This window comes from Bicyclus anynana, chromosome 12 (genome assembly GCF_947172395.1).
Source record: "Bicyclus anynana chromosome 12, ilBicAnyn1.1, whole genome shotgun sequence".
NCBI classification, from domain to species: domain Eukaryota; kingdom Metazoa; phylum Arthropoda; class Insecta; order Lepidoptera; family Nymphalidae; genus Bicyclus; species Bicyclus anynana.
Window position 1 is genome coordinate 14,965,113 of NC_069094.1, and position 19,030 is coordinate 14,984,142.

Genomic DNA, 19,030 nt, shown 5'->3' on the forward strand with positions numbered 1-19,030 from the left:
AACATTTTCTCAGTGATAAATAGAACACCATTCTTCTTAAGATGTTTTGTGTAAGAAGTTTTATTGCCCGCAATAGCCAATTACAGCTGATTGATGGGCGAAGTGACGCAAACCAACATCACTTCGAACGCCGCTCACGCCTCGACTTTACAGCAATTGCAATAAAAAAGCGATAATTATACTCTTTACGTAACCACGATCTGGACGTAAAGGAATAGAAACGTTTTATAGAAATTTAACTACTGTCACAAAAAAGTTGTAAATTGTAACGATTCGATAATAATAATGTATAAGTCAGCTATACCTAGTACCTACCAACGGTACGTATAGTGCGAAAATATATGACACTAGCTCGCGACTTCCTCTGCGTGGAAACCTCTGACACTTTTAATAGAATTCCAACACTTCCAACGAATATCAACAACAAACCTTGATGATATTACGAGAATATACCGAAACTTTGCTTATGAAAATGGTATGGAAATCCGGTCACTATAGTTTCGAATAAATCTCGAAAAGACAGACAAATACGTTGGAGGAGATGTATATATTCTTCGCTGTAGTGAGATGAAAATTTTCTAAAAATCACGGCAGCAAAATTTAAATTCATGCCTTTGAATTCTATATAAATATAAAAATCAATTTTGCTGTAAAGATTTAATATTACTGCTACCACCTTCACCTACTGCTGATGATTGTTAATATACTTAAACTTATGAACAAGGATCACAAATAGAGACAAAGGTAATAGACTAAAATAAGAAAGAAAATACACTTTTTCCCCTGTAGTTAAATTTAATAGTTTATCCTCGTCCTGCCGACGGAATTTATGAGCAAAAAAAAAAAAACAAGAATGTATTAAATTCTACTGGTAGTTTCAGAGATTAACACATTTAAACAAACATAATCTTTAGTTTTTTTTTTATATTAGAAGATACCAAAACTTTAAAAGTATGGCTTTGCATGCAAAGAGGGTTGTCGATTAGTGTAATCAAAGTATTCGTGTCGATAGTACATATCCCAAGGGATCAAATGAAAGGCCGGTGAACTAAGAACGTGATCTAGCATCGTGATCAAAGATGTTATGTTTGTCTTATATCTCTTGAACACGTGAATATGTTGTGTCTCTAGAGCATAGCTTCCCAACCTTATATTACCCATCCCGAAGCGCTCGAAGCGAATATATTATTATGCTCTTAAAAAATCCGATTCAAAGATTAAAATTTTTCATTTTATTCGTTGAAATACTTATTGATGAACTTAAATCTAAGTCAGTCCAGTTTATAATTTATTGTATAATACATCATACACATATCTGATGAAAAAGTTATGATCTTCTTTTAAGACTTTTAATCTGCCTTCTGTGCTACCATCTTATACCATCTTAATACTCTGTTCTTTTCTATGATCTAGAGTATTATTAAGCCTTTAGGTCATTTTCTGTACATTTAAAATAATAGTATTTGGTTTGTAGTGGAGATTTTTTGGTGTGATACCTTATATTTTCTTAGTATTTTTATAATAATAGTTTAAGAAACAGGTAGACACTTAGAATAGGTGAGTACCTATCCTAAATGTGGCAAATGTACTGAGTACACTGTTTCAATTTCACTGATATCCATAACGTTCAAACCGAAGCACATTATCAATGGTATTAAGTAGCAAATTAATTCAATAACCTTTGAGGTTGCAAGGCTTGCAAGTCTTGGCTGACAGCCTAGTGTTGTGTCACTTATTCAACCAAGATAAACATTATGTTTTACTTCTTTACAGATACAAAGATGGCGCTGTGATGACCCAAGGTCGAGAACCACTGACCATAATGGACGGAAACCTCCAGACAGACTTCTCAACGAAGAGCAAGCGAGGCGTCTACCTTTCTAAGAGCCTCACCTTTGTTATACTCGTTATATTCGCCCTAGCACTAGTTGCTACAGCGTTCATAGTATATAACTTCGCAGCCTGCCCTAGGGCTGATCATTTAGCAAACGTTACCAAAATTGAACACATATGTGATCAATCTAAGTTACTAGTTATACCTTTAAGTACTGAAAATAGTAAAAGTGTTACATTATTTGAAAGCACAACCAATACAATCGAAACGACAACAAGTGATTACGATAATTCCGTTAAAGATGTCAGACTACCGACTAACATCAAACCGAACAAGTATTTCTTGAAACTTACTCCTTACATATTTGAGGGTAACTTCACATTTGACGGTGAAGTCAGTATTATTATAACGGTTAAAAATTTAACTAATACAGTCACATTTCACGGTGTTGAGTTAAGTTTTCATAAAATCGAACTGTTTAAGAAAGTAGATGGTAAGGAAGTGAAGATTGTGAGAAAAACAGAAGATGTCGCGAGGCAGTTTCATATATTACGTACAGCGGAAGATCTAATTGCAGGACAACAGTATGTCCTAAACATAACGTTTACTGGGATTTTGAATGACAATCTTCATGGTTTTTATAGAAGTATGTACGAAGAGAAGAAAGAGAAAAGGTGCGTATTATTAAGTATATTCTAGTTTCTTTTACTTTGCTCATTGTACAAATAAAAATCATCAGTAAAAGTATACAAGAGCTTAGCTCAGTTATTTCAACGAACATGGTTAGAAATTAATTGTTTTATGTAATTTACTAGAAAATGTTAGTTTTCTTATCACTAATTTGGATTAAATTTGCTTATTAGCAAATGTAATCTGAACAAGTAATTTAATGTAAATTTTATAAAAATTTTCTCTACTATGACTGAGTAAACTTTCACGAAACAATTCATTCATATCACATTCAAATTTCTTTCATTATAATGTGGTAATCCTAGATATTAAGCTATATAATATGTATAAAATGTTATGTGACTTTTTAAATGAGCTACAAATCTAATCACTATTTTAAAAATCCAATCACAGACGCACACTTTCTCAGATACAAATATTAGTACGGTAACATTAATGTTAAACTCAAAAAACCAATTTCTCCTTTTTTTTTTGAAAGTCAGTCAAAAAGTAAAATACTATGTGTATTTTTATAGTTAGCCATGCGGAAATTTTGTTCTGCTTCGTAATGGATCCTCTTAGTATTCGTATTAGGAAGTCAGTTAGTACGTTTGCTATGCGTAACTTGTACCGTGCAAACGCTTAAGTTCCGCCAATGACGTCTACGGTTCGCATTTAAATGTGAAATTAATTTATATTGTTTACAGTAAGTATTGTATTGTATCTGTTGATAATAATATTATCTTCATAAATGGCAGGAATTGTGTCTATTGTTAAGCTGGTGCATAAATTGTTTAATAGTTCAAGAAAAACATCATCAGGAAATTCCAAGTTTTTAGAACGAGGGGCTGCGATAGCCAGACTTTCTTTTTTATCCGATGACAAGTAAGCTCTTGACTACGATCGCACCTAATGTTAAGTGACGATGCATTTTAAGATGAAAGCGGGCTAACTTGGATGAGGTACAAGTTTATTCTACCCTTTGACGGTTTCTACGCGGCATCCACCAGATGTCTTCGCCAGTCATACATCTTTATTTCAATAATGTGATTTATACTTGGAAGATTGAGGGCTTGGGCCCTTGAAACCTGTTTCTTTCTTTCCATCTTTCACCTTAGTTAGTCCAATTTAAATTCTATAATTGGCTACCGTATTTATTTATGGTAAAACACACTTGGTTTTAAGCAATACACCATTTAATGGGTTTTTCTTTTCAAAGAAATTCTTAATCGCAACTCAAATTTAGAATGTCTCCAAACCTCCAAGATTATTTTAAGCTCTTACAGATAGTGATGATGTTAGTAAGTAAAATGTAATCGTCGTAAGTCCATCAATTGCATGTCAATTCGCTAATGGAGGCTAATTATGTTGATATTAATAGGCTAGTTGACACTTTTTTTTATCATATTTTTTTGTGACTTGATTGAGATGAAAATTTTAGTGTTTAAATATGTATTTGACTATACGAGCCAAAACACCTGTCGGCCATTATGGTTTATATTACAACTGTATTATGACGTCACTATAACAAATGTGTGTGACGTCACAAGGGACGACAGCGTTTTTGACGTTTGGAAAATTTGAAAAATACGTGATATTAATATAAAAGTTTTATAAAAAATCCTTAACTTTTATTAATTAATATCGATATGTTTCGGACCCTTACTCCATGTACTATGCGAAATTAATATTGTTTATATTAAATTTGATATGAGACAACTACTCTATTGTTATAACAGGTGGATAGCGGTAACACAGTTTCAAGCAACTGACGCTCGCCGAGCTTTTCCGTGCTGGGATGAGCCTGCTTTGAAGGCCAAGTTCACCATCAGCATCGCGAGACCCAAAAACCTAACCTCTGTGTCCAATATGAACATTGTTAAGAGAGAAGCTCAGTAAGTTTCAAATTTTAATGATATATGAGAATTTTATGAAATGAGTAAAAGTCAAAGGTGTAGTATACTTCCTTGGGGTACACCACAGAACATTGTTGATGAATATTATACAACAATTTAATTTAGCCAGTGGACGAGCGTGCTCCATTATTTTATAACGCTATTCAAACTTTAATAAACTTGGATCTTCAATTTGTTTTAATAAATACCCTGTGAGGTTACATTCCTTAATTTATATTAACAATATACTACAAATCGTTAGTTTAGTTTATTCATAGTTATTTCTAGATTATGTTTTCATCGTACTCCGTATAAGTTATCTAATAAAGACTGACCAATATTCATTAGTTTGTTAAAAGAACGTCGTGAGGAATATAATGGAACGCTTGGCTTTATTCGAACAAAAGAGTGGCAGTGAACATTGTATTTCATACAAAATCCTTTATCTAGTAAATACATAAGAATAGAATGAGCTACATCCACGTCCACTTAATGATAAGTACTTCGAAAGAAAGGGTGACAGACAACAAGCCCGCATCATAATATTATATCCGAACCAATAAAATAGTGTCCCTTAAGATTCGATGATTGATTTATGTTAGAATTAAATCGAACCTTTAATTTGACTGCTATCGACTCTAAATCTAAATAAATAGATTTAATTAAGTTATTAAATGTTTAAGATAATTAGAAACTAGTATTATCTAATCAATTCTGAGCTTAAGAGATTAGTAATACAAATACATGCTAATATTATTCATGTTTAAGTGATTCACTACTGAGCGTCCATAATTAAGATTTAATCAGTCTAGCCTATTTGTGAATTAATCAAGATTAATTACAACGATACACCAGTTTAATCCTGTTTGTTGATAATCTCGTATCGTATAGTACAACTATATTTGTGACTAGATTGTTTAATATATTTGAACATGTATTACTTACTTTTTACAGTGAATCTCTGCCGAATTATACATGGGACCATTACGCTGAATCTCTACCAATGTCTACATACTTAGTAGCTTTTGTAGTCACTGACTTCGGTAATATGAGTGACAGTAAGAACAATTTCTCCGTTTGGGCTCGTAAAGAAGCGTTGCCATCCGCAGCTTATGCCTTGGAGATTGGACCAAAGATTCTGAAGTTCTTGGAGGAATATTATAAGATAAAGTTCCCGTTGCCGAAAATAGATATGATAGCGTTACCTGATTTTAAAGCTGGTGCTATGGAAAACTGGGGATTGTTGACTTTTAGGTAATTTTATAAATTTTCTGTTGTATTTTTTTAACTTATCTCCATCATAAAATATATCATTGGATTCATCTTGCACTTCAATTTGTATTTCAAAATACATTAAATTTTAATATTAGTGTGTAATATCTTCAGATTTCTCATCAAAACTTTTTCATTGACTCCTGTACCCTGCAATATTAAAAATAGGTGGATGATGATGATAATGATTTCAGAGAAATAGCAATGTTGTACGACACCGGCGTATCTCCAACCACTGCCAAGGCTAGAGTAGCATCAGTAGTAGCCCACGAGATCGCCCACCAATGGTTCGGGAACTTGGTCACACCGGCTTGGTGGTCGGATATTTGGCTGAATGAAGGCTTTGCCAGCTACGTTGAATACGTTGCCGTTGATGCGGTAAGAAACCTTTTTGTGTTATAGGGTAGGGTTCAAAGGGAAGAATCTTAGTCTTATCTTTACTCCCATCACAGCTTTAAAACTTCTTTGGGAATTGAGCTGGATTTTTTTAATTGTATTGTATTATCGGGTTATATTTCTCCTAAAATAAAAAATATACATAAACGCGGTTTTTCTTATTTTAAGTAAGATCCTGGCTGCTATCGTACCATATCTGGGTCAAGTAAAAAGTGTTATTTATAGCAAGGAGATAATTTTTTTTTTAATTTTAGGTAGAGAAAACTTGGAAATTGATGGAAGTCTTTGTCTTGAACGAAGTACAAAGTGTTTTCAAACTGGATGCTTTAACATCCTCTCATCAAATATCTGTAGAAGTTGGAAATCCTGAGGAAATAGGAGCTATATTTGATAAAATATCTTACGGAAAAGGTAATATAATACTTTAAGCTTGTGTGACTGATAGATATAAACAAGTTAGTTTTCGTTTTAGTGGTTGAACCGATGTACATCGGACACGAAAATGAGGGACCAAAGTGTACATACAGTATGTACAGTATACATAATGTATGTGCACTAAAATGTCTCCTACAATACAGCTGATACTATGCTTAGCAAGATATTATATATGCTACTGTGATTTTTTTTTTACAATACAAGATAGGCTCGCGTTTGACCATGAGTTCACCTGACAGTAAATATAATCTGATAGTATAAATAGGTACAGTTTAATTTGACCAGTTTAATATGGGACACGCCTAGAAGATGCCTATTCACTCTAGTTTTTAAGATACTCAAGTTATAAGATTCAGGAAACACAGACTTGGGAAGGATATACCAAACCCTAGCCGTGCGTTTAAGTTGGGACAATCGGTTGGACCATAAAATGATGATTATCAAAAACTATAATCCGCCATCAAGGAAAAAATCTGGCTGAGTTGGTTGTGGGCTCATCTCGGACCAAGGCGCGTTTGGAAGCTTTGTAACTTTAATTTTAGGTTTTCCACTAATTATTATGACCATTATCTTAAAATATTATTACTTACTTAACGTTACGAAAGTGCTTCTTAACTAAGAGTAATTGAAATAAATGAATATTGACTTGACCTTGACTATTGACATAACCTTCTACACATAAACAACCTCATAAATTTCAAGGTTCAGCAATACTCCGAATGATGAATCACTTCCTAACTGATGATGTCTTCAACGCGGGTATCACTGACTATCTCAACGCCAAGAAGTTTGGTGACGCAGAGCAGCGAGATCTGTGGAGCGCTCTCACCAACGCTGCGAGAGAAAAAAAGGCTTTCGACGCGGATGTCGGTGTGGTCATGGACTCATGGACTTTGCAAACTGGCTTCCCCGTTCTCACAATCACGAGGGATTATAAAACTGGAATTATTACTTTCCAACAGGTAATTTTAAGAACATATCTATACTAACATTATAAAGCTGAAGAGTTTGTTATGAACTACTGGTCCGAAATGAAAAATTCTTTCAGTGTTACATAGTCTATTAATCGAGTCTATTAAGGCTATATATTATCCCTGTATTCCTTCGGGAACGAAAAGCGGGTGAAACTGTGCGGCGTCAGCTAGTTTTGTATAAATATTTTTTAAATAGGTATATAAAGAAATTACTTTACTTTTAGTTGTTATGCCTGTCCTTGTAATTTTATTATATACTTCGTGTTTGTTTTCACGTAAATAACAATTTTGCTGATAGAGAGGTGGTGGAGTCACTTGTCTCTAACAAAAATTAACACTTAAAATTAATAACACTTAAATTTACAAACGGATCCCTTCATCGAAAACAAGTGCTTCCAGACCCAAGATATATTTTAAAGACCTATGCAACGATAACATACACTATCAGATAAACGATTGAAAAAAATCATCCCCATTTTACAATTATAATAGTTTTACGGGAGGTACCAAAATTTTTTTTTTCTAAATTTTGATCGGCTCTGTTGATATTTTAAATGATTACAGTAATTCTAAACTACAGCTTTCTAGTAGACAACCGCAACGAACGGCAGACGAACAGACGGATGGACAAACAGACGGACATGGTGAAACTATAAGGGATCCTTGTGGACTATGGAACCCTAAAAAGCTTTTTAAATTGTAAATTCCTTCAAGGTTCATGATATAAAGCAACAATATAGAATTAACATTAAAAATGTAGAATGACGTAGAAATAATATTTAAGTGAGTACAAAACCAATTATGTGGTCAACATGGGAATGTTTAATTTAGCATGTACGCAAAAGGGGCGGATCAACTTAGGGTGGGTGCCAGAGCCGTTAGTGGTGAAACAAATGCAATAATGGGTTTGCAAGCCGCCTGTGTATCTAATTGCTCGTACAAAACTACTGAACTGAAAGACCCTTTCATACATCTGCAGATGGCAGCCGCAAGTGTTTCGTTAATGGACTAGTTAATGCGTCACGTTATCCTATTTACGTTTTGGTACAAACGGAATTGTATAACTGGACTACATCTTTATTTAGTTCATTCAAATATTTACTATCTATTGATCGTACCTGGATTTGTATAACCTTTTTTATATCTTGTTCGTCTTGCAGACGTTGTATTTATAGTGATATTATGAAGTGTAAGAGTATGTTTGTCTGGTTGTTTGTGCACGCTGATTTATGGAAAGAGTAGTCTAATTGTGAACTTATTTTTTATAGGTATGAAAGCCACACCCTTGTAGAATTGTTTAGGTTTACTTATAAGAAGGAGGGGGGGGGGGGGGGGATTATATCTAAAAACTTTTTATTTAAGTCTGTTTAAAATTGGAAGGGTTAAGGTTTTTTGTCTGCTAGTAAATATATCATAGAATTTACCTGATTTCGAAATGCCAATTAGTCTACTCATATTGAAAGATTGCACAAAGCACTGTACTAATAGAAGATTGTACCCTCTATATATACATATCTATATGTAATCTAAAATGTAAATAACATGGATCCACAGATCAGAAAAGCGCTAGCATGCATGAAGTATTAGTTTTAGTATCGGTGATTGCTTTACACTTAGGTACATGATTTGTAGGTTACCGCATCAAGGTAAAGTAAATAATTTAACATTTTCAGGAAAGATTCGTCTTACTAAACGATACAGTAAATGGCAACAATTCCTCAGTTTGGTGGATACCTGTGTCGTATACGACAGCTGCTGAGAAGGACTTTGTGTCGACGCGCCCCAAGCTGTGGCTCAGAGGAGAGAGGTCTATTGTTGTTGACAACATCACCATTGGCGACAATGATTGGTTGATTGGCAATATACAACAGACAGGTGAGAATAATAGTACACACTATTTTCATGCACAAAAACCCGTAGATGGTCCTAGGTATAAATTATGGTTCGGAAAATGAGGTGAGGTTATTTTTTCTTATTTTTTTTTTTGGGTGCTTCGTGCTGACCGATCAGGTATCGTTTCTCATACTCTCCCTTCTCCTGCCTTTCTCTTGCTTCTCTCCGTACTATTATTTTGCAGAGCATGTTCGCGTATTTGTTCCACTCGTCTTCGCTCGCTAACATGCGAGCAACAAGTGTTTGCGCACTCAACTCTTCCGCTACCTGGGTCTCTGCTTTGAAAATAGGCTAATATTATAAAGAGGAAAGATTTGATTGTTTGTTTGTATGTATTGAATAGGCTCCGAAACTACTGAATCTATTAGAAAAATCTCACTGTTGGGAAGCTACACCATCCCTGAGTGCTATAGGCTATATTATATTTTCAAAATAATTAGGGATGCTTCCTAAAACTCCAATAATGTAACCCAAGGTGTAAAAATTACCCAAAATATTGTTTATCTAATCTCGTTATTTATAAAGATATTAAGTTTGTGTTATTGTAAGATACCTCTGGGTTTACTGAACCGATTTCGAAAGTTCTTTTACCACTAGAGGGCTATGTTGTTTGTGAGTGTCATAGGCTATACTTTATTCCCGTATTCTTACGGGAACGCGGATTACGCGGGTGAAAACACGGAGCATCGGCTAGTCCACTATAAATTCTCATTGCCCGGAGTTGAGAAGTTGGTAATGTTAGAGACATCTTCGTACCTCGGCGGCGCCAGACATTATTATTAACATTTAATAGTTAAATATCACACAAAGTTGACTCACAGTAATACAGATGATGATGATTTTCTCCATTGATATACATTAATATGCAATCATTTTCATACAAGCTTTCTTAATTTCACAGGTTTCTACCGGATCAACTACGATCAGCACAATTGGAATTTGTTAATCAAAATTCTGAACGATCAATCTAGATTTCAAGAGATCCACCCCATAAATAGAGCTCAAATCATCGATGACTCTATGAACTTGGCTCTGTCTGGACGGTTGGATTACAGAACTGCTTTGGACATCACTAGCTATCTCTCCCATGAAAAGAGTTACGTGCCGTGGAAGGCAGGATTAGTGGCATTGGGGTATATTGATACCATGTTGTCTAAAGGAGCATATTATCTTGAATACAAGGTAGGTTATTAATATTTTTGACTTAATATTTTATCACCACGTGAATAGGATCTGCATATAGATCAATATTTTGGGGAACTCAATTGAAAGTACTAACCAATGTACGTGTAACAAACATGCAAAAATAGTCGGTAATATTTCTAAAATTTTCCAAATTTTATCACTAAGTCTTTCTAATACTTTCTCAAGGTATCGTTGTGAACGATATTTTTCTCGTCCCGTCGGTGCATCCACGGCGTTTTTGATCAATCTAGGATGTATTTTTTTATGAAAGGGAATTTTAAAAACGTATCGCCACTGCCCCATCCGACTTAAATCAAATTACGTATGCAGCGACCTTAATTAACACTTAATTTATATCAGTTATATAATTTATATATATAATGTCATAAATATCGTGATAAGATCTTTATTGATTAGACAACAACCTTATTATAAGTATATTGATAGATAAATGAAGTTTAGTTGAAAATGATCATAGATGGCGCTGCTGGTTTTGTAATAGGTACTCGTATAATAAGTATAACCAGTACCACAATGTAATATTTACAGAAATTAATATATTTAATTTGATATGTTAAAAATTGTATATGTTAAAAAGTTAGCTTTTGATTTTGATCTCAGCTGATGTGTTGAAAAGTGAAAGATACTTTTTGTAGTTAATCGTTCTCATGTTGTCGTTGTGGACAACATTTTTCTCGCCCCATCTGTACATCCGTGACGTTGTTTATCAATATCGGATGTATTTTTTATGAAACGATATTTCTAAAACGTATCGCCACCGCCCCATCCGATTTAGATTAAATTACGTATGCAACGACCTTAATTAACAATTAAATTGCATGAACCAGTTCGATATTTATGAAGCGTCATAAATATCGTGATAGGATCTTTATTGATAAGACAACCATCATAAGATAAAATATATCGATAGATAAATTAAGTTTTGTTGAAAATGATCATAGATGGCGCTACTGGTTATGTATTACTTACAATAATTATTTATAACCAGTAACACTAAACTTACACTAATTAAAGGTTACAAGTTCATTCTATCCATACCGATGAGAGTTTCTACGCGGTATCTTACCGGATCATTAAATCGCTTGGCCGATTTTACTTTTCACTTTTTTGCTGGTAGGGTATCCAGTAGGTTTGGCTCTACTCTTCTATAACAAGATCCCCAAGACTATGATGGACTTGCCAATGCATAGTTTTAAGCAATGTGTTAAAGATTTTTTTTTTCATTTACTTAGTCGAGGTTACCACACCGTTAATGATAAAGATGCTTGGAGGCCGTTGGATTAGCTTCCACCTTCACACAGGAAGTAAAACTATAAGAAAATGTAATGTTGTCATCAATTGTAAATTATAATATTGTATGATTTTATTTTAAAAGAGCTACTGTTGAGTTTCTTGCCGGTTTCTTCTCAGTAGAACCTGCCTTCCGAACCGATGAGAGAATCTTTACAAATAGTCAACTGACGTATCAAAAGTGAAATAATGGAATTTTGAATTATGAAAACTAGCCCCACGGCTGAAGCGTACCGTACGTGCAAATTATGAATTATGAAATGCAACTGTTTAAATTATGTTTAGTAAATAGTTGATACGTTTATCTACCATCTCTCTGGTGGATGGTAACGCTGTGGTTTTCAATAGATCCTGAATTCGATTCTCAGCTAGCGTAAATTAAGATTTTATATAAAAAAAGTAATACCCCATTTAACATTATTGTTTTAGGGCAAGTTACGAGTATCTTAGTAGATATGGTGTGACAAATCATTTCAATGTAAATTATTAATGATGAAATCATCACACATCAAACCTCAAAGGGTTTTCACATTTATATTGTGTTTATTTAGTCCTTAATAAAATGTATTTTTTTACGATGAGCATGTAATAAATATTTAAAGGCCAATTATACCTACCTATTTACCTAATCTAATACGTGCCCGAATGAGGTTCTTATTATTGATAATATTTAAAGCGATAAGAAAAGAAAACGGTATTATGCCAATAGGGAAAATTATTATCAAAACTATCCTTGTAAGTATAAAACTCATTCCGTAGATAATATCTGTAACTGGTAATCATAGATAATTTATTTAGTATGTGGATGAGTAATGTACAAAAATTTTACTGCTTACTGGCTTGTGATCCTCCAAAAGCTATACCTCGTTTTATGGAAGCTGAAAATTCATCAACCCATGTTCCCACCATAGTTAAGTACAGTAGCCAATTATGAAGTTTGGGCTGTGGCGGAAGAAGGTTTCAAGGGTGCAGACCCTCAACCGTCAAAGCATATTATTTATTTATGTCACTGCCATTTATGTAATGGGGGCCTTTGTAGCATGAGTGCTATAATTGCTAATTACGTGCAGTGGCATACTTTTTCTGTGACCATGATAAAACAAATAGAAGATTTCACAAAACTTGGTAAATATAATTAGCGTTGGGTATGGCTTCCTCGATTTTTGTATCGGCCTGACCTCCTTCGATTTGTCTCTTAGAAGTAAGACAATGATATGGAACTATTGAAAAAAAAATCATTGTAGCACGGCTTATGAGTGTGGTAATGAATATTACCAAACGTCCTGTTGGAATAAGTAGCTTTAGCTCCGGCCCTGTCACAATATCCGTTCATGGCATACGTTTACTAACTATTAACTACCTCCCTGTCTTCGGATCGTGATCTTTTTTTCTTTAGCCTTTTCACTACCTAGCGGACGTCCGCGACTTCGTCCGCGTGGAATTCAGTTATCCCGCGGAAACCATGGATTTTTTCGGAATGAAAAGTGGCATACGAGATTATCCAGAGTAAAATCGATTTACATTTCAAATTTCAGCGAAATTGCTTCAGTAGTAGTAGCGGCGTTAAAGAGTAACAAACATCCATACAAGCTTTCGCGTTTAATATTAGTATGCTATTAAAATGACTAACCGCACTAGTAAGCGCAGTGTTGGCCGACCCCCCACCAGGTGGACTGACGACATCAAGCGAGTCGCAGGGATTCGCTGGATGCAGATGCCTCAGTATCGTGATGTTTGGAAGTCCCTACAAAAGGCCTATGTCCTGCAGTGGACGTCCATCGGCTGATGTGATGATGATGATGATGATTAAAATGAATCTTTTGTTCAAAACCCATTTTTTTTCAGAGATACGTCCTAAGATTACTTAGCGGAGCAGTCCAAGAGCTAGGCTGGGAGATCCTGACGAACGAAAGTGTGGTGCGCGCTCAGCACCGAGTAGATCTACTCTCTACTGCTTGTCATTTGCAACATGTCGAGTGTTTGGAGCATGCTGTCAGGATGTACACGAATTGGATGCTGACACCAAATCCTGATGCTTATAATGAGTAAGTAGTCTTTTTTTATAGTGTAAAATCTACGGTATTCATTGTATGTTCTATCATATAATTGTTTTGCATACTATGGCGACCACACAATAAACTTTTTATGGCCATTATGGAGACTGGGAGACTGGGAATGAATATGACACTATACCGAGGAAAATATAAAAATTAACGTTTTGTACCCTCTTGAAAAACTTAACTTTTATTCCAAAAGTTAAATCCAATTGCACGTCAGAAGGTGGTTCTAATCTCTTTGGCCAACATTGTGGCGAATATCGTAGTTGTCTCGGAATGCCCACTATTCATGGTAGCCAACATTGTGACCAATGTATTGGCCAATGTGTTGGCTACTAGCCAAACAGCGGGCATTATTTAACTTCCATGATAACATACAAACAGAACAGGTTAAAAAAGGTGCTAATTATTATTGGTTCCATTTTATTAAGCAGCTGGTTTCTTTTACAGAATACATGCGGATCTCCGCAGTACAGTGTACTGTGTGGGAGTCCAGGCCGGGAACGCTAGAGAGTGGAACTTCGCCTGGGAACGGTTCCTCGCAGTCAGCGTGCCTTCCGAGAGAGAGTTGCTGCTCTCTGTGCTCGGGTGTACCAGGGCACCATATCTGCTTTATAGGTATTTCTTGCGTTCATCAAATCTCAGCTGGTCTACCAGGATAAGATAAATAAGCATGCTAAATTCTTTCTGCAATCGAGTGTACTAAAGGGGGTAGTGTATAACGAAAGAATAGACCAACAAACTTCCTGGCAACATGCAGTAATCTGCATGCTTTTTTGAGTTCAAAACTGTAACAGAAAGCATTCTTGAAATTGTGCGCAGTCATTACCTTAAAGCACCTGATCTATTTTATCTAGAAGTGTTTTTTGTTGTTCATCCTAAAAATCTAAACTTTCCTAAAAACCTACTAAGGTAGCAACGCAGAAAGTTTAGATTTTTAGGATCCTAGTGGATTACTACACATTTAACTATATTAGTAATTCTTTCCAAAACTACTACTCTGTAATAAAAGAAAAGGAGAAGGCCAAGGCTAAAAATCCTTCACCAAATTCAGGACATCTTAAATAAAGGCCAGGTCAAGAACTCCTCAAATCGACGAACTTGTGTGAAAGGACTGATGAGAAGCAAGGGAGATAAACAAGGATCGTAACAAGTAGAAGGACGTAGTCCCTACGGAAATGAAGCATGATAGGCATGTACTCACTTTTATATATATTTGCAGATACTTAGAATTAGCGCTCAGAAATGATAGCGGTATTCGAAAACAAGACACTGTGAGGGTATTCTCAGCTGTAGCCAGTTCTTCGATCGGAGAACCAATAGCTTTCAACTTTGTTAGAGCAAATTGGCAGAGACTAAAGGAATAGTAAGTATTTCCACGGCATTACAAAAAATGCTTAAGCCCTTGAAGAATTTAAAATGATTTTTTATCTTTCTTTTTCAGTGTTGGATCTGTATCTACATTAAATTCGATTCTCAAGGTGGTCACGCGAAGATTAAATCAAGTTCATGAATATGAGGAGGTAACATTCCTTTTGATATTTTTCTTTTTGATTTTTAGATGTTTCGATTCTTGGTTGTTGATTTTTAGATAATGACTGCCCTGAATAATTTGAATTATTAATCATACCGACATTCTTTCTCGTCATCTGGTTTATCGAATGTCATTTCCGCTGATAAAGACATAATAAACACCGTAAAAGCAGTTTACCGTATCAGTTATCTAGTAAAAGTTGTTCTGCCATATAGATTTCGTTTAAAAAAATATAACTTCATGCTTAAAATAGGGGGGGGAATGGAAAGACTGAGAAATACTTGATGATTACAATCGATCGAGCCCTTTCGATTAAATATATTAAATAGATTTTGATGCTAAAAATAGTTTTCTATTTGCGTTAATAGAGCGTCCACAAAAATTACATTACACAAAGCTATAAAAATTGTAGGATAATGAAAAGTTTTTGAAGGAAATAAAATAAATAATTTTGTATACTTTTTTACAGTTGAAGCGGTTCGTCTCAGAGTCCTGCAGTGACTTAGGCAGACCAGTTCTACAAGTACTTGAGAGAACAGCTGCCAACGTTCAGTGGATGGAGAAGAATTACCAGACCATAGTCAACTGGCTTTTAACTGTAGATAAATCTGCGCCCAAAGTTACTGACGCGTGATTGATTACATAAAGTATTTTGTATAGAACTGTTAAGGCACTGATTATAAGCAAATAGCATCTACTCTAACAGATGGGTCAATTTTCATTCCAACTTGAGTTTCAATAATTATGATTTGTGCGTTCCAAGTTACAATGTCATGGGTTGAGTTTCATTCCATAATGTCATGAGTTATGATATCGATACTAAAAGTAGGAATAAATTGTATTGCAAATACAATTTATTCCTACTTTTTCTACTATATCTAAATGCCTGAAATGAAATAAAGACCTGGATTGGGAGTACAATTACTTTTTAGCTTAAAAAGGATGAGTTTTTTTTTCCGCAAAATGGCTAGAACGAGGTTTGTTTTCTGGGATGATGGCAGATTTGTAGATGCTAAAAGTTGCCATACCATTCTGCTAGTCATATCAAATCTCTTTACACTGAGAATGCTGTAGGAATTAATTTCAACATTACCGAATAAAATGTTTTATCAACATTTTTTTTCATCAGAAAGCTTCCGTTTCTAAATGAAACTATGTTATACCTTTCAAGCTGGACTTGGTAATTTGTAAATTGTTTTCCACATTTACACGAGTTGTTCACATATTACAGAATTTAAAATTAAAGACACTATAAAAAGTGAAAAATGTGGAAATGTACACGCATTAGCGTATGCATAAATGCATAAATTAATTAAATAATAGGCACTTTCTAGGAAAGCGCATCCCTTCCTAGATTACATCATTGCTGTCCACCAGGCGAGTGCACGACTATTAGCCATAAAATAAAAGTTTTTAAATTTGTATTATTATGTTCATTGCACGAGTGGCTTAAGGTACACATTTTTAGATAATCTTAAGGATTTTCATATTTAAACAGTCACAACAATTATGTTATTTATACCTAATTTAAGCTTACAGTGGCAAAAGTGCAAATCTAAGTATAAGAAAATTTAAATCAAGTATTCAGTTGACAATCTATACTTAAAAGTAAATAAAACAGGGTTATCAAAATTTGTTTCACTCAAAGATAATACATAAAGTACACATCACTTTAGCTAATACGTATTGGTAATATGATTGGAAGAATTGAAATTAAATAGTCGCAACTTGATAAAATCATTTAATATATACGACATTCATCTGACATGTATATTCTTTACAAAATATTTTTTTTTTTAATTAGAAAATTGCAACCACTATGCAACATATATATACGTCTATCGTCTAACTTTATTACAATGTTTAGATAAAATTTATTAGTCTAATTATTTATTTTGTTAAAGTTAGATTTAATTAAGCAATATGTGTAGTTGTAATAATAACTGAATCCAAGTTCATTAATATATTTGTCATTCATCATTGTATAAATAAGATTCACGATTTGTTAACCATTACTTTTATTGAATAGTACCTTGTGTTGTACCTTACTGTTTTTTTGCATTAACTCTATAATTATCCTCATGATATTTAACTGTTAATGTTTATATATTATCATCATGTTGTCATATTGCTCTACAAACCATTTTAATATCATTGAATTCCATTTAACAGAATGCTAGGTATTAAACATCACTCCTAATGACAATGCATAAAACACCTTATTTTGGCGTTCATACTCGTGTTATATACTGCTTAATCATAATTGGTGTGTTTATCGCAATCAAGCGTATTTTTTACAGAGATAACATTATTGTTAAAATACTTTGAGGTTTCGTGACAGTATTCTGTGTACCTAACTTTCCTTACCATTAATCTATTCCTCATATTCGATTCTTTATTAAAATATAGCAAATTATTGTAAATAGTAAAAGTATTCAATGTAAAAGTACGTACTAATGATTACTTTGTAATACTGTAGATCATAGATATTTGACGTGTATAAACATTTTTTAAAAATAGAGAAATATAAGTTTTTTGTATGTATTTTCTTTATCTCTAATACCCCAAAGAAGATCTACACTAGATAATTAGAGGACCTAGAATCTAAATATATAAAAGAAAAAAAGTCAAGGTGAAATTATATTTGTCTGACGTGTCGTGTCGTGATGTATCAGAACAGAATCGGTATCATACAGTTTGTATGGCAACGTTTACACATTTATGTGTTGTGACATGTCGTGATGGCTTTTGATGTGTGGCATACAAAATGCACGATACCGATTCTGTTCTGACATGTCACGACACGACACGTCAGACAAATATAATTCCGCCTTCATTCATCAGCATATGTCAAAAAACGCTTGACATATAAAGTTGAAATTTGTAGAGGCTATAAATTCATTAAGAATGGATATTGCGAGGTCCAGATGACCAGAAGTTAAAAGCAGATAAAGTTGCGTGCGTCATTTGATATTATATGTGTAAAATAAAATAATATTTGTAAAACTTGGTCTCTAATCATGTAGAAGTATTGGTGAGACTGATCTCTCCGGAAATCTCTCACATCTTGAGAATAGTTATTATCATATTTCATTAGATGAGTCATAAAATTGACATCGGTGGTCCAAATGTAGCCAAAAGAAACCGGATGTTATCTACTTTTAGAATGTATAAAGAAACAAACATTTTTTTTTAATATTAGACACAAGGGTAATTGAAGTAAGTGGAATGAGATAACGTACCCTAATCCGATCCGATAGTATTCGTATCACCCTAAAATTTATTGATTTTATTAGCAATAATGATTATCCATAATGATAAGCAGATAAAGATCAGATATCACAATTGTGACAATGAGAAATTGAAGAATTAGGTAATCCAGTTAGTGAAGGTACGGCTGATGAAAACGTCGCACTCTAAAGGTAAGTTGTGTGAGCATTATAAACTACTATTTGACCAAGTCAAGCCCGTCAAGCTTATATTAAGAGAGAGAGAGATCTAGGATGGACACGAAACCAAGCTGTATGATGATATTTCAAGTAAAAGTAATAAAGAACTTTGTACTTTGAACTTTT

The 19,030-nt window shown here is 34.1% G+C and overlaps 1 protein-coding gene across 1 annotated transcript in view; it reads left to right on the forward strand.

The window, feature by feature from the left end:
• LOC112054005 (aminopeptidase N) overlaps positions 1-17,989 on the forward strand; it is a 33,026-nt gene extending 15,037 nt beyond the window's left edge. Inside the window, exons 2-14 of the mRNA XM_024093636.2 lie at positions 1,774-2,508; positions 4,243-4,398; positions 5,353-5,652; positions 5,865-6,048; positions 6,321-6,477; positions 7,204-7,463; positions 9,149-9,350; positions 10,270-10,550; positions 13,710-13,909; positions 14,372-14,539; positions 15,144-15,287; positions 15,366-15,444; positions 15,925-17,989. Of these exons, the coding sequence (XP_023949404.1) occupies positions 1,793-2,508; positions 4,243-4,398; positions 5,353-5,652; positions 5,865-6,048; positions 6,321-6,477; positions 7,204-7,463; positions 9,149-9,350; positions 10,270-10,550; positions 13,710-13,909; positions 14,372-14,539; positions 15,144-15,287; positions 15,366-15,444; positions 15,925-16,089 (3,012 nt within the window). The 5' untranslated portion in view covers positions 1,774-1,792 and the 3' untranslated portion in view covers positions 16,090-17,989. The remainder of the gene's footprint in view (positions 1-1,773; positions 2,509-4,242; positions 4,399-5,352; positions 5,653-5,864; positions 6,049-6,320; positions 6,478-7,203; positions 7,464-9,148; positions 9,351-10,269; positions 10,551-13,709; positions 13,910-14,371; positions 14,540-15,143; positions 15,288-15,365; positions 15,445-15,924) is intronic.
• Positions 17,990-19,030: the final 1,041 nt, after the last annotated feature.